Below are 17,168 nucleotides of genomic sequence, written 5' to 3' on the forward strand. Positions count from 1 at the left end.
ATACCTGTGTACTCTCATGTTCCGATTAACCCAGCTTCCCCAAATTTCTTTCTTTTTGGTGTCTATATACGCCGGGATTCGGAGTCATGGACGATCCTGCGGTCCTGTGTCATGGAGAACACACTCATTTGTCCTGCAGCCTTTCCAGCCATTTGAGCTATTGTTCACATCTTTACTTCAAATAAAAGGTCTTTACTTATATTTCCAGCTTCCTTTACACATACTGTTATTATTAATACAAAGTAATTAACCACACACATCTATTGAAAACAAGTAGATTTCCCTGATAATTGACATGCTGAAAATCTTAAGAAGAATGTCCCCTCCCCCAGCTCTCTCGTCCCTGTCATAAAAGCTGCTTCCATTTCATATAGAGTAATAAAACATGTTTAAGCTAATTTCTCCACAATGTTTGTAGCCATTTAGTACCCGCACATGAAAGAATAAAAACAGAGGTATAGTTGAACAGTAATCATGCAGCACATATATTTACTGCAATGAAAACACACATATTTGCCCCAAGCATGTGTAACGCACCCTCTTCTTTTATGAGGGGAACATTCCAGAGTCTTGGAGCTATCCCCAAATTAGGATGTCCCCTGCTCACATCCCTCTCTAAACACAAAGACTTCACCTCAATATATTGGGGAGGGAAAATATACTTTGTCCCTTCAAATTTAACACACATGAATATATATAAGGTGACATTAAAATAAATATACCAGATTTAACTTTCCTGCCATAACACGTTACTTTAATACTTCAAATAATTCAAATAATCCTTCAGTACGAAATACATTTGTTCCTGCTCAAGATTAGATTCAACTTTATTGTTATTGCAACGAACGAAATGAGACAACGAAATGCAGTTTAGCTTCTAACCAGGGGTGCATCACGCAGCGAAAAGTAATGTGCACAACAGTAAACAATTATCACAGTAAATGATGTGGATTAAACACATTTATTTCGTTAAAATTAAATTAAATGTAGGCTAGTGCATACATTTCAACTCGCGAACATATGATACATTAAATGATCGTGAGGATGATGATTGAAAATCGTTTGTTCGAGCCGGGCTGCATTTCCTGATCTAAAAACATAGCGATGGTTTTTTGTACTTACGCCAACGTGAATTAAACAACATTATTTTGTTAAATAAAAACATGTTGATGTTTAGTAAATGATTACATGTCTCTTATTTAGCACAGAATATGATCCTATCCGTGACATATCTTAACAAATATCCGCTATATCAGATACCTGCGATCTATCAGCTGTTCATTTCACATGAATTCTAGTGTGGCAGCTTTCAATCACGGCTCCCCCTGGTGGATTCATGATCCATTGCAGCTGGTTTCATTATAATTACATTTATTTATCAAGGGGGCGTATCAAGTCCTGCGGGGGGTTTTCCTTTTCAGCAGGGGCCCGCCCCTTGCAGGTCAGGGACCCGCACGGGTAGGCGTCCGAAACGAAGCGCTACACCTGTACGTCTGTTTCCGGTCATTTTTATTTTGAAATTAAGTTCCTGACGGACGCCAAAAAAAAACGAGATTATGGAATTAAACAAATAAATAAAAACAAGGATAATTGTGTGTTATTGGTGAGTAAGTAACAGTGTGTTATTTAGAAAATAATAACAAATTAGAAGGAAAAAAGATTTGAAAAAATACAGATTTCAGTATTCTGAGGCTTCTGTGACTTGATATTGAGTAAGAACATGTTTTTATGAACCCCACAGCTTCCGGTCTTCCAAGACCCGAACGGACAACAAGACGTGCTGTAGGACACGAAAACATACTACCAATAGAAATACATTGCTTTTTGAAATCGTTCTGTTTGACACGAAAAAAAGGGGAAAATCGTGTTGGTGAACACGAATCAATAGATTAAATGTCGTGACTATAACACGAAATGCCGTGAGACTGGGTTGACATAATATACATTTTTTACTATTTTCTGTCTAGATAATGTCAATTGTTAAATTCTTTCCGATGCATTTATCATATATGGACAGAAGAACATTTTCACTACCAATACAGTACTGCTTATTTGGGGTACATGTACCTGGATTAATGCATCCAGAGTAAATTAACAGTTGCGAAACCTGAATGCAATCCAATTCCAATTGAAAAACGCCAATTCCAGTTAAACAGCGGTCTCCTCAGTGAGTGGTTCTCAGTAAAGGTCGGATAAACTCAGGATCCACCGCCTATATAAACTAAAGAAAATCCACCCTCTTGCGGTGTTGAATGTCTTCACAGCCTGGAGCATTTGATCCTCTAAGTGGCAGAACACAAAGGAGTTCATTACCCATTGCCTCCCCGTAGCCAGGGCCGTGTTCCAACCACTCCTCATTCAAATTGAAATCCATTGAAACACTAATTTGCCTTCCTGACTGTAGGCCCACGAATGGGAGCCCTTTAGAAAATAGCTGTATAAATCTTCGGGTCAATTTTCTGGGGTCGTCACAGGAGCCGAGGCTCTGCTCAGAAGAGAAAGAGCTATCGACTGCACACGGTGCCAATGAGCTCTTGATCACTACTCATACAACCCTCATTAGAATTAAGTAGCTATTGAGAAGCATTCTGCTATTCCAGGACCAGGCAACAGATAACGCTCTGAAACCCGATCTCATATCTCTGACACCCGGTCTCATATCTCTGACTCACAGCTTTGAACTTTACAGGAGACACATGACTGGAAGTCACAGCCTGTTCCGCACTGTCAGGTGCATAATTGAAGTGTCATCATCAAATGTTCAGCTGTACGTGTTAAATACTTGAGGGGATAATCATGTGACTGACTAGCAAGACAACATTTGACCACTTTCACACAGCAGTCTTATTTTAGGGCTATTTATTTATCAGCTGACATCCAGAAGTGTGGATCCCTGTTGGTGACAGCACACCACTCCTGTGTTAAGATCTAGCCCAGGGATGGGCAACTTTGATGTGTTGTATGTACTTATTAACAAATATACTAAGTCTGACATCTTCATTGACATTTTACAACCTTTCAGGGAATAAGCTCACTACACAAATATCAGTTCACAGAAATGTTATTTAATTTCTACAAGTGGCATGTTTGTATTGAACAGGTTACAGTGGAATAAAACTATTTTAAACTATTGGAAAGCATGGAAAATGTGTGTGCATTGAGATTAACCATTAAGATGACATAAACATGAAGTCATGAACACTAACCCAGACATTAGTTGTCTAACTTGAACCTAAAACACTTGTAGCCAGTCTCTGCATTCCCCTTATTCCACAATAAGGGGAATTTCAACACAGACACCTGTCAGCCCGCACTCTGCTGTTCCTCAGCGCCACTCCCCCTCCGGCTGAAATTATGAATGCAAAGCTATAGTAATCATAGATAACACGGAAGGGTCTGTGACAGTTTGTTTTCATCTGATTTCAAATAAACAAAGTCTTGGTTTTTAGAATATTAAACTTGTTTCGCCAAATTCAGATGATAAATACAGCTTTTAAGCTTGTAGAGGCATATTTACAAGCGGTAACTTAACGTCACAGTGGGCATAACAACAGCCGGTGTTTCTTGTGAGGGTTTCCCCGGGAAACAAACACAATACACACAAATGTGTCACAGATTATTTCGCGGTATTTTAAATCATGTACGCAGCTCGCGACGTAACTAGGAGTCTAGTGGACGGTATCAGTACTACAAGTAAAAAAAAGAAAAGAAAAGACAAATGTATTATTAATTACGTTGTTTATAAATTAATCTGGCCACCGGGCCGCCATTTGCCCATCCCTGAGCCGGATCAAGATGTTCTGCCGTGGCCGACCACATCAAATGTGTGAGAGAGGGAGAAATGGAAAATGAGATTAAGGGAGACACTTGTGTCTTCATTAATGTGCTTTTCTGTAGCTTTCCAAGTTATTGAGACAGAGCTAGTCAGTTCTCAGTGTTCGTCTTTTCATACATTTTAAGCAAGTTAACAGTGTCTTCAAATGAGGATTAAAAAGTTATCTAAATAACTAAAAACGTGTTCAACCCCTTCAAAATTGAGTATTCCCAACATTTGTTTTACCGATTTACCTGCAGGAAATAGTCTCAGCCAAAATGTTGTGATGCAAATAGATTTACCTTGTTATTTCCATGTTTAAGGACAAATTCCTGCAGTTCCTGCGAAGATTCAGGTGTGTCCTATTTCAGTGATAAGAGTACACATTAAATCCTCTTGTATTCATTATTATTTATAGGCTCTGTATGTTGCCATTTAATCCACATGTCACAAAGCAGGAGGGTCTGAAAGCAAATCCACTGTCTGGTGCTTTGCTTCAGTCTATATAGTAGTGAGTGTCGGAGAAAGAAGATACTAACAGTAGATACTGTTAATTATACCTCCAGGGACTTCCTCTGCACTTCACAAGCCTCCCTATGCTTTATTTCTCTTACTCTGCAGTTGGATTTAATTACATCAGCTCCATAGGCCTCACTGTCCCATTGATTTCTTGGTCAGAGCCTGTTTTGGTTAAAGATGAAGAGGGAGTGTTTGTGTGAGAGTCAGCAGTCATGAACGAGGGAGGTGATAGAGAGCTTATGGGATGAGATGGGCTGAGTGTGGAAATGCGTGCTCCTCTGGAATGAAACGCCGGCCATCTTGCATGATAAGCCAGTTTCCTCCTTCCTGCTCACATGGACCAGGAGACACACACATATCAACCCACAGGCAATAAAGTAAAGTGCATGCCGTATATGATACACACAACAGCAGTGCCAAATCCTCTCTCGGGCATCAATCAGGCGGCGGCTCTTCGCACAGTGAAGCGGAATGACTGTAATGGCCGTCCCACATCGCCACGCTGACCCTTTCCAGCCACTTAAATGATGGTCAGCGCTACAGCACACCCTCAGATAGATTATTCCCTCACTTCAATGGACACAGAGTCACTACAGCCCCCTTTTTCACAGCTTTATCCTCAATCATTTCACTCCAATCTGCAGCACAGTGATGACGGCCATGCATCAGAGGAGCTAACAGGATGACACCAAGGGGAAGCGGCCATTGTTACGGCATCACCATAACCACTATCAGCGGCGGTCGTCTCGCAGAGTAATGCAGTGTCTGGGTTATTACCCAGCAGGCAGATGCTGGATGGTGGCGATGGTTTGGGTTATGCTGCGTAAAGGGATAACTGTCTGTTATAATAGTGCTGTGAAAGTTTACGACTCTCAAACGTTAGAGTTGTAAACTACCTTTTTTTTCCTGTGAGCTGCTTAACCGTAACATTTAAACACTCCCTCATCAGAAGCAAGTTGCATTTCAGAGTGCAGAAAAGGGTTTAAGGGTATGTTAACGGGAAGTAAACATTTTGCTCCCAGAACATTTCCCAATGGGCTGCAAATAGATCATTTTATCACTGATCAGCACTTGCTCTAGGTGATATCTTTACCAATCCATATTGCATACTATAAAATTCACAACATACTAACTGGCATAGTATATTAGGAGTTAGTATACAAAATATCAACATGAATAGTACTCGCACTTTATAGACATTGGTTGTCGATTTTACACAGTTATTCCAAAATACAATTCTCCAATGAATCTAACATTTTGTTTTCCAAGATTAGTTTGGAAGTGCATGTGCTTCAATTGAACACTCGTGTAAACACAATAAAACCTTATAATAAGTATATAGATTGGATTTATGACATTTGTGGAAGAATCTACAGCCTTGTCAGCTTGTTAGTCACATCAAAAAAAACTGAGACGTTGACTTTAAATAAATATATTTTGTCAACAGATTTAACATAACTAATTGAAAGCAATAATATTAAGTTAAAATGAAATAATATGTTAAACTTAATATTATTGCTTTCAATTGACCTAATACAGTTATGTGCATGATATCTGTTGAAATAATGCATGTATTTAAAGTTAACATTTCATTTTTTTCAGTGCAGAAGGAATAAAGAGTTTTAAATGTTTTGTATTGTTAGTAGTACATTTTGAAATGCGTAAGTAGGCTACCTTTTAAAAAATACGAAATAAAAATGATATTTTCATCCATTTTCCTTCCTCCTGCTCTTCCGTCCACCTTTCCCTATTATTATTTTAGGGCACCTCCCCTCTTTCTTTCTTTTATATTCTTTCATCACTTCTCCTTCACTAATTTTGCTGAACAAGCACTGACTTCAGAGACTGATCAATGAATATCCGACGTGACACATTCCCATCAAATGGCTGGAATTCGACTTGAAGATTAAAGAAGGCAAGGGGTCAGACTAAGATTGGTTCAGAAGACCTCATGAAAGACGACACACGAAGTGAGGATACCCGGCCCGGAGGAAGCCCGGGGTCCCCTTCTGGAGCCAGGCCCAGACGAAGGAGGACGTCGTCGGCGAGCGTCTGGTGGCCGGGCTTGCCACGGAGCCCGGCCGGGCACAGCCCGAAAAGGCGACGCGGGCAACACCTCCGCTTCTCCGTCCCGCGGGCCCGACCACCTACGGGAAACGAGCGATGGGGTCGGGGTGCGCTGCCAGAAGGGTGGCAGTGAAGGCAGAGGGTCTCGACGGACCAGACCCGGGCGACAGAAGCTGGCTTTGGGGACGTGGAACGTCACCTCTCTGGGGGGGAAGGAGTCGGAGCTTGTGCGGGAGGTGGAGCGTTACCAGTTGGATCTGGTTGGGCTCACCTCTACGCACAGCGTCGGCTCTGGAACCTTACTTCTGGATAGGGGTTGGACTCTATTCTTCTCCGGAGTTGCTCAAGGTGTGAGGCGCCGGGCGGGTGTGGGGATACTCACAAGTCCCCGGTTGGGTGCTTCGTTGTTGGAGTCTACCCCANTTTTAGGGCACCTCCCCTCTTTCTTTCTTTTATATTCTTTCATCACTTCTCCTTCACTAATTTTGCTGAACAAGCACTGACTTCAGAGACTGATCAATGAATATCCGACGTGACACATTCCCATCAAATGGCTGGAATTCGACTTGAAGATTTTTATACCAATTCTAGCCCCGGGGGATATATTGAGAAATGTCAAGCAAGCTGGTTATGTTTTTCCATTCCTTTCTGGTTGAAAAGAAACCAAAGAAAAAGTTTGAGAGATATTGCGTTTTCTTTTTGCTGTCTGTCTCACTGCTGAAGGCCAGGCTCGTCTCTAACCTCTCATTTTGCAGAAAGGTAATGTCACTCCCTCAACTTGCTCATTAAGTACTGTTTGGTACAGAGTTACCTTGAAAAATGTCGTACTTATGCTACATAATAGGCTGATGAATCACATGCTGCATTGTACTATACACAGACAGCTCTTCCCACAATGTGAGATGGTAATGATCCATCGACAGGCTGAGATGCGACAGGTAATTCCAGACACCATCAATCCAAAGAACTTTAGCAGGAAAAGAATAACTTGGAAGTGTAATTAAGGAGGTTTATGCGTACTGTATAGAAAGGAAGTATTTTATATGGTGGAACCTGTTTTTTTAGTGAGCATTAGAATGATAAAAAAATGCAGAAAGAGGTAAAATAGTTGCTTCTTTTACACAATCTATTCAAATTGAGGAACAAACACTACCAGAAGCTCCCCTAATAAATATGATTTATCTTGTGACTAGTCTAATAAAAAAGACGTGATTGAGTTGCGTTATGGCACTATTGCACTAGGGACTATAAATACAATAAAATGAAATGAAATCTCTCTCTTTACTTTATAAAATGTGAGAAAAAAATGCTGTAATAAAAGCCAACACACTGTTATGGTAAAAAAAAAAAACTGCAACGAGGTCCTTTTCTCGTAGTGTGTCATGATTCTGTTAAGGCATTATGTAAGAGGCCAGCTATTTATTTATATATTAATTCTATATATGTTGGGTATATTGCATATCATTTATTTATTCAAATAAATTGAATGTAGGTTAAGATTGAATATTCAAAGCTATCTACCTGGTATGCAATTCCCTCCCCCTGTATGCATTCACAAAGTCAAGAGTTATTTTAACACATTTAATTATATAATAGGCTTACTCATTTATAACCATATAATACCATCATTCATTTAAGGATGATTATATTAGGCGGATCTCTTCAGATGCATTGTGTAATCCACTTTACATACCCTCCCTCCATCAACAGGTGGTCTATTATCATTATATAGGGGTGGCTGGGCACTGTGGGGAGAATCAGTGCTTCCACATGCAGCCCCTTACAATAGGAAGGACTCCTCACATTCCCATGCATCTAAACACTGGCTTTTCATTGATGGTGAAACCGCCCTTCCTTCTACTGCTAAACCTCAGCACAGCCTTATCTTATCTGCGAGGACACGGGCACAATTTTTAATCATAACCTGACCTCACAAATCCGTGTGTAGTCCTCCTGTAATGTGGGGCGTTCGTGGCACACATACTACTAATCCCTGGATCCTCAGAGAAGGACCATGATGATTTCTGGGACGGTGTTGCCAGGGGGAAGGTGGCGACTTGGACCTGTTGGAAATGACAGCTGAAGAAGGCGGATTGAAGCACAGGAATCACAATAACAGTAAACATAGAAGATAGCGGAGAGACTCCCTCGGATCACTGTATAAAGGGTGTGTGTCTGTTTGCGATACTTGGCAGCTTTAGCCTGATAGCTAATCGTTGCACTGTGATCCGCTACTCGCAAGCTAACGAGTGCATGTGGGTGCAAGCATGTGTGTGGCTATAGATTTTTAGTGTGAATGTGAGTTTGTATACGGGGGTGTGAGCTCGCATTTTCACTCTCCCCACCTGTCATGTTAGCTAGCATGCTAATTTGATAAAGCTACTTAGCTAATAAAAGAAATTAGCTGACTGTGGGCGAGGTACCAAACCGACCCTATTACTGGAAGTCCAATGGTGTGCTTATACAGTTATACAGCAGTCATATGCACCTAGCTAACGCTGCCCACGCTATTTTGCTGTTTATTACGAATTATTAATTAGCTAGCTAATGTTAGACAGCAGGTTGGCTAATTTGCTGTGCTATTAGCTTAGCGGCTAGGAGCTTGCTCGCTAATTGACCTAGTTTGGTAGTGCAGAGGCCATGACATTCCACTCTCCACTGAACTGTGTTTACATTACAAGTTTGTAACTTGTTACTAACAAGACACAGCATTTAATACAACTAGTTAAACATGTAATAACTCAATAAGCGTAACGCCCTTTCCACTTTACGCTAATTCCTTCAAGAAATATGCTGTCCCCTTAACAGGCTACATGTTAGCCATTTCTTAAGCACGACCAACTCTTACTATTTGACATGCTGGCTATAATACAATGAATGATACAATATACGTCTTAAAGGCATTAACTATTTACAAAAAGTATTTTATCAGGTTAGAAGCATGTAGTAAGGGAATCATACATATTATTAATCATGTTATAAGTGCATTTGTGGGCTGTTAGAATATTAAACATTTGCATCAGGTTTAATGACTGGATGTTAATCAAAGCTGTAATTGCTACAGCATATTTGTTTGCCACTAAAATGTAATTTCAGTTCTTCCCTGGTGTCATGTGTTTCTCCAGCCTCAAAGTCTCATGATTCACATGGGGCTTTTGAAAACAAGGCCAGCATTATATGGAAATAACACAAAGGCTTAAGAACTAAATCAGTCTAAAAAATACAGTTAGCTGAACATTGTGAAAACAGGTCAAACAAAGACCTGTGTTTTGTTCAAGGGTGCTAAATAGTTAGCTTCAAATCCAAAAGTTGTTATTGGCACTGTGACAGCATAGTTTATTTGAGTTGGCAATGAACATAGGGCTGTTGTGATAATAAAAACCCCCAATCTAGCTAACCAAACAACTGATATATTATTTCTACCCTACAGAGTTGTAGACATGGAGTCCCTGATGAGTGCGGTGGCCCCGCGCTCCCCAGCCCCCGCCAAGAAGCTGTCAGAGGTCGACTTCCGGTCGGGGGCCACCCTGGAGCAGTTGTCAGCGCAGGTGTCCGAGCTGGTGGTACTTGAGCAGGGAGAGTTCGGAGACCAGACTGCCTTAGAGGTCCACACCGCCAAGGACTTTATCTTCAACATGCTCGGTATGTCTGCAAAAAAATGCTCTCCATTCACCACTAAATAATTGTAACACCTACTTCCTTACTTAGCTGTTGACCATTTGGTGTTGGAATCACAATCTTTACTTACCATCTGGGATAAACGTGCATAAATATGTCACATTGTTTTTTAGAAAAAAAAATCTATTCTCCTAATTGTCACAGATGAATCTCCTTATTATGCGCTTGTCTCTGTCGGTGTCTATTTTTGCCCCTCGTTCTCTTAGTATGCACAGGTTTATATTTTTTAAGTGTGTATATAAAAAAATAGCATATATTATCTACTTTTTGCCCTTTATTTACCCAGGGTAGTTCTGGGATAGCAATGAGTAATCATTCCCAGCAGCAACGCCTTGCTCCCCAGTTGGCTATTTAACATGCATTAACATGTAACAAGCTGGGCTTGCACTCAGCACATTTTATGTGACATCAATACAATCTAATGGAACAAATTGTATGTCTAAATCCATATCATGTCGAACACGTAGTTGTCATGATACTAAAATGTATAACTTAAATCTAAATTGAGAAAACATTTTATGAATGAATTTATTATGAATACAACAAGGCTTTAACATGATACTACATTTTCTTTTCTTGGCCAGTAGCATAGAACAGCAGAAATGAAACGTTAACAATGTTTAAACTTTCTTAAATGTAACAAAACTATATTATTCTTGAGGTAGTTCACTGCATTAAAGATCCTTTTGTATTCAAAAGGCAAACAAGAACATTTTTGACGGTTGAATCTGTTTTGAATATCCACACTCAGACAGAAATGGGCAAGAACCAACAGGACTAAGGACAAGGACAGCAGAATATTTATTTATTTATGGTTGCTTTTGATTTATTTCTGTCTGTAGAAATGTGACATTCAATTTTAGCCAAAGGAGAAAAAGCAACACAATCTCATTTAAACATGATGGGACACGCTTCTGTTTTGCAGGCACGTTTTATGACTCAGGTTGTGAGACGGCATGTGTGACAAACACGATCAACACTGTATTCTTAGAATGTGTTGAAATGACGCATGTGAAAAGGTGCAATATCTGCCATTTAATCCCCTTGAAGATTATCACATGGTTGTTTTATTTAAGTGCCGAATGCAAAATTAGATATTTGTAATAAGTGGCAATGGGGATACATTCAAGCACATCCATTAGAATCCACACATGCACACCCTGAACTAATAAGAGATGGCTTTGCTAGGTGTGACATGAAGCTGTTTCTAATGTACTGTATTGTATTTTTCAGAAGTGAAGTGTCTTTGTTATTCCAATAGGTGGCACTCTCCCCCCTCCCTGCTGTCATCCTCATGTCACCATCAGTCTGTCCATCCTGAAAAGTTTGGTCCATTTTGGTTCTAGTTTCACACTTCATTCACTGTGTATTTGGAATATTATTACGCACAATCACAGTCAAACTAGTATATTACATTGGTTGAGACACAGCTCCTGTAGGATTCAAAATAGCCTCATCAAACAAGTATTTTATGTATTTCCCAGTGGATGAAGTAGCCTGTCTCTTATTTTATTGTAACACCATTACTGTACATGCAGAGATTATTTTTCTGCGTAAACTAGTTTTTTGGTCTTTTAGATTTGTCATGTTGCCAGTTGAGCTGCCTCTTTGTCTTCTCCCACTTTCACTCTCAGTTAAGAGTCTCCTTTTTTTTTTACTCTAAGAGGCTCCCTCTCCTGCATAATCACCAATGGTTTGCTGGTATTTCTCACACCCCGTGCCTCACTGCTCGCTGTGACAGCTCTGACTGTGAGAAGAAAAAAGAAAAAGTTTGCAGCATTCCACAGAGAGAGACGCTTTGGATTCTAGGAATATAAAGTTTAGTATGCGTTGGTAGCTGCATTAGGAGCATCTCAATGCTCTGCAGAGGATGAAAGGCAGCACTTAAATGAAGCACTGAAAAGCAAATATCATCCTTTAGATGCAGGGACCTTGTTACCGGCCTTCTGGATGAGCTTTATCATGTGGCAGTTAAAGTTTGTGTGCATGGATGCTGTCGCGATTTGCTGTTTTTGCTAAGTTTGATAAAGTTAACGCTGCAGTAGGATCCCCACTGTGCTTTGTGCACTGTCAGGAAAAAGGATAGAGAAAAGATATTACATGTAAATACACCCGGTGAGTTTCTTCACAGTGTGACTGATCTAAATATAAACTCTTATTTACCGTGCCTTTCGGTAAACACTGTTGAACCTTCGGGCAGGCAAGGTGGGGGGGCCACAGTATCTATGTTTTGAAAAAGTCTGATGAAGGCAGAAATAGATCTAGAGTGCCGTTGAAGCAGAAGATATATTGCTTTGCCTAAACCCAACTTTTTGTCAAAATGTGTTGGCCAGCTAAGTTCAGGAAATGTCATCTCTGTTCCTTTTTGTCCAGATTTTGAAATGTTTCTCTGAGACTGCAGAATAACCTATTGTCTGTTGATATTTTGCGACAAGAAATTAGTTTATCTCTTTATGCAGTGCACCAAATCTTCCTTTTGTCCTCCAGTGACCTCACATTCTTGCCTTCCTGTTTGTCTTCTTACATCAGCCCCTTTGTTTTCCACTACTCCCCGCACTTAGCACTGTTCAAACATAAATGTGCATCACACTAAACAGGCCCTCAGTGAAGGCGTTTCAATAGGGAAGGGGGATCAGTTTTTTTTTTCTTCTTCCAAGTCAGGAGATTCAAAAGTTCACCTTGAGCTGTAAAAAAAACTGAAAAACAAAACAAAGCCTATCTGCGCGTGTTTCTTGGTGTGTGAGTGATGGTGCATGACAGCCTGCAAATGAATAATTCCCAATAAAATCCCAAGATCTTTTCGGCATTGTTGTGGCTCATAACATTTCACAGTTGTTCCAAAACAGAGGCATACAAATTCCAAACTTTTCTCACCCCAAATGTCCAAAATCCTGACTTTTCCATTGGACAGAGTTCCTTAAACTCAAATGTTATCTAGGTTGGTAGGTCCTATAAATAAGGCTTACATTTTTTTTACATATTTGTCTGAGATTATGCAGAACTTAATCACAAAAAAAGGCCTAAAATTGGTCTTAAATTATATTCTTAGTGCCATTAATAAAGTGTTGAATCTTACTCGCCTTAGGCTGTAGGAAACCTTCATAGGATGTTATATTCAGTGCCATACACACAAGTGAGTAAAACTTTTCCATGAGACGTTAAGGCTTTTAATACTGGCTGCTTTTATAAGATACTAAATATCTCCTCCCAAACGTTCTAACCTTTCCATGGCTGCTCAGACTTTAAGCAAAGTCATGTATATTTTATTTCGGGGAATAAGAAATCCCGGGAATACCAGCTGATTCAGTTTGCACGCACGCACGCACGCACGCACGCACGCACGCACGCACGCACGCACGCACGCACGGACGGACGGACGGACGGACGGACGGACGGACGGACGGACGGACAGACAGACAGACAGTCAGATGAGATGCGACTTTCCTTCCATAAACGACAGTCATTGTTCCTCAGGCTGACTCCAGCATTTTTTGGGCAGCATTAATGCCCCGTAATTGTGCGAGCAGTNATCTCACATAATTCAGAGTTGATTGGCTGTAAGTACGTGTGCCGCGAAAAGTGTGGTGTGTGAAGAGCAGACGAGAGAGCTGCAGCGACGTGTCCTAAAACCCGGAAGTAAGCTGCGCATTGGTTCCCTCCACAAAAAAGCAATGATATTTCTCCATAGGATTTTAGAAAATAGCTCAAAATAAGATCTGTGGGAAACATACCTGTTAGATAAATGCACGTTTTGTTCAGCCGGATAATATCCACATGTCTACCCTACTTTTATCATTTTCTATTAACATAAATCTATCGATTATGGATTAACCTTCAGCAGCGTTTTTCTCGTTTTAATGCCATTGAACACAACTTTTGATCAGAAACAGCAACAGGTAAGACATTTCTCCCGTTTTTGCTCCATAAAGCTCCGTGTCGTGATGTCTGTGTTTGCTTCCCATGTCGCGAGTTCTGATCGCTCAGTGATGATACTAACACCTCTAGAATCTGTGGAATCTCAGCTTGCTAGCTAATAACTTGTTTGTGCAGATCCGATAAGTAATAAAGTATTTATACCTAGAGTTCTGTGCTAAGTGCGTTAGCATTTTTTCGCTCAGGGCTAATTTAGACACTTCTTGTGAGACTTGTGTTTTGTTTCGGTAAAAATGGTTCGTATCATCAGTTAGCTGAGTTTCTTCCCGTTAAGTGAGTATGACACATTCATAGTTTATTAAATGTTAAGTAGCCCTGAGAGACAGTTTCTTGAAAAAAAAAAGCTTAACAGAATATTTCATGCTTCTCTCCGTTCTGTATCACAATAAAGTGAATATCTTTGGATGTACTTGGAGTTTTAAAAACCGGATGGAAATGTTTTTATATATTTGATAAATATACGTAATACATTCCTCTTTTATTATCATAGACATACATGTTCACAAAGTAAAAAAAATATATCAAAATATATATCAAAATATATAATTTAAATCTTTAATTTTACTCTCCTTTTTTTCACTGGCAACTAACAAAGTAGTCCACAGTTTTGCTCGCCGGTTCCCATGTCCCCACAGAATGAGCTTTTCAGCCCCATAAGTAATACATAACCCATTATGAATAATCTTCAGCAGCAGCCCTGACAGTACAGATGTGTTACCTCTCTGCAGAGGCTTCAGCAGCAGGTGGAGGCTCTCTGCTATGGCCACGGGGTCGTCCTGCTCCAGCTGCTCCAGCAGGCCAATCAGAAGCTCTTTGGGTCTGCAGGTCTGAAAACAAAACAAACACTGGTCCATAATGCAATTTTGATACAAATTCAATTATTTCGGCAGCCCTCTGTAACATTGTTTTAAAAGTGCTATATCAATGAAAATTATACCTACTACGCATCTACACTGTGCTAGTTTGGATAGTGGATCTTATCAAATTATAACTTGTGTTTTATCCTATATATTTTATGAACAGACCTGTAGCAGGTGGTTGAAAATGGCTAGGCATTGAGAGAGCTTCTCGCTGTCTTTGTTCATCAGAACCTGGATCAGAGGAGGCAGCAGGTTCCAGCCCATACACCTCACTATCTCCTGCAGAGAGGGGGACAAGAGGAGAGTTTTAATGCAGTGTGCAACACACACGTGAACAAGTCTAAGTGCTGGAACAGGGCTCAGCCTCAGTACCTGGTTCTTCTCATCCAGGACAATGCTGAGGACCTGGGCGCTGTCTCCCTCCTCGATGCAGGTCCTTCCAGAGATGGTGAATACGTCATGATCCTCTGAGGTGTAGCTGTCATCAGGGAGGGCTTGCTTGTATTAAAGAAAGACAGGTGAAGGATTAAAAAACAAACATGTAAAGACTTTTATTGTAGGACATGATAATAAATTCATTTTATATGGTCAAAATGCTTGTTTCCAACTGCTCAATTTGCTGCTTTTATTTGATTGTAAAGTGAATACATTTGAGGTAGGATGGGCAGTGTAGCACTAATATATCAATATTGTGCCATAGTACGAGATATCATCTTAGATTTCTGATATTGTCATATTGCATACGATGTGAGGGTCAGGGGGTGTCATACTGATATTCTGTACAAACTGTGAAGTCCACTGAGACAAATGTAACATTTGTGATATTGGGCTATATAAATAAAGATTGATTGATTGATTGATACCCCAAGTGAAGGAGTTCAAGTATCTCGGGGTCTTGTTCTCGAGTGAGGGAACAATGGAGCGTGAGATGGGTCGGAGAATCGGAGCAGCGGGAGCGGTACTGCAGTCTCTTTACCGCACCGTTGTGACGAAAAGGGAGCTGAGCCAGAAGGCAAAGCTCTCTGTCTACCGCGCCATTTTCGTTCCTACCCTCACCTATGGTCATGAAGGATGGGTCATGACCGAAAGAACGAGATCGCGGGTACAAGCGGCCGAGATGGGTTTTCTCCGCAAGGGTGGCTTGGGTCTCGCCTTGAGGGATAAGGTGAGAAGTTCGGTCATCCAGGGAGGGAACTCGGCAGTTGAGCCGCTCCTCCTTCCGCGTCGAGAGCCGTTGAGGTTGGTTCGGGCACCTAGGTTAGAGCGATGCCACCTGGGCGCCTCCGCTAGGGAGGGTGTTCGGCAGGGCACGTCCAGCCTGGGAAGAGACCAAAACGGGGTAGACGGCTAGAACCAGATTGGAGGGAAATTATTATCTCTTCGCTGGCGCTGGGAAGGCCGCCTTGGGAATTCCCCCCAGTCAGAGCTGGTTTGATGTGGCGCAGGGAAGAGAAAGTTTGGGCTCTCTGCTGAATGCTACGCTCCGCGACCCCGAGCCACCGGATAAGCGGGAAGATGAATGGATGGATGGATGATTGATTGATTGATGATTGATGATGATTGATTGATTGCATCGTTCTTAACTGGTTTTTAAAAATACATCTATAGTAGATGATGTCATTTTCTGACTTACTAGACTGTACGTTTATTTGCCTTTCCGAACCCATTACATCCACAATAACTCATTATAATTCATCAAAAATGTCAGTGTATTTTTTGAAAGCGCACCACAAGTCCACTCCCTAAGCAATATAGGATATTGACAGTTATCCATAGTGCCATGAAAATATGTAAATATTTAATTGGAGAACGCCAGACATGAATAGTATGTAAAGTGTATATGCATGTCAGGAGGTGGGTGTGGTGACTCACACATCTCTGGACGACATGCACTGAAGCTGGCTGCCAGAGCCATCCTCTCTGTCTTCCAGGTATCTTCAGCACAGAAACTCGCTCAACACAAACAGGATGCTTCCTGTGCAAAAAAGAATGCAGCACATTATAATACAGTCAGTAGAAATTCTCTCCTAATCAAGTGCATACTCGCCCACCAGAGTGCATGTGCAAACTTTGATTGGATTTGTTAAAGTCAGCATTAAACAACTGCCTGCTGTAAAAATAAGCAAGTCTAAAAACGCTCATTCACAACAAACGGTGTTTTCAGGGGCGCGGTTCGGAGCTGAAGCTGAAAGCACGGTTTTCTCTTCAACACCACGCGGAGGGTCAGCCCTAAATGAATGACTACTGAATGCACCTGAATTAGCCTAGCCTTTAGGCATTAAAACACTGTTTTTGTT

The 17,168-nt window shown here is 40.9% G+C and overlaps 1 protein-coding gene across 1 annotated transcript in view; it reads right to left on the minus strand.

Moving 5' to 3' along the window:
* glmna (glomulin, FKBP associated protein a) overlaps positions 1-16,780 on the minus strand; it is a 458,443-nt gene extending 441,663 nt beyond the window's left edge. The window contains exons 1-4 of the mRNA XM_010768641.1: positions 16,744-16,780; positions 15,244-15,365; positions 15,037-15,150; positions 14,730-14,838 (exon numbers count right to left, since the gene is read on the minus strand). Coding sequence (XP_010766943.1) covers positions 14,730-14,838; positions 15,037-15,150; positions 15,244-15,365; positions 16,744-16,747 — 349 coding nt within the window. The 5' untranslated portion in view covers positions 16,748-16,780. The remainder of the gene's footprint in view (positions 1-14,729; positions 14,839-15,036; positions 15,151-15,243; positions 15,366-16,743) is intronic.
* Positions 16,781-17,168: the final 388 nt, after the last annotated feature.

The sequence above is a fragment of the Notothenia coriiceps genome, unplaced genomic scaffold (genome assembly GCF_000735185.1).
Source record: "Notothenia coriiceps isolate Sejong01 unplaced genomic scaffold, NC01 NC01_scaffold00000339, whole genome shotgun sequence".
In the NCBI taxonomy this organism is placed as follows: Eukaryota; Metazoa; Chordata; class Actinopteri; order Perciformes; family Nototheniidae; genus Notothenia; species Notothenia coriiceps.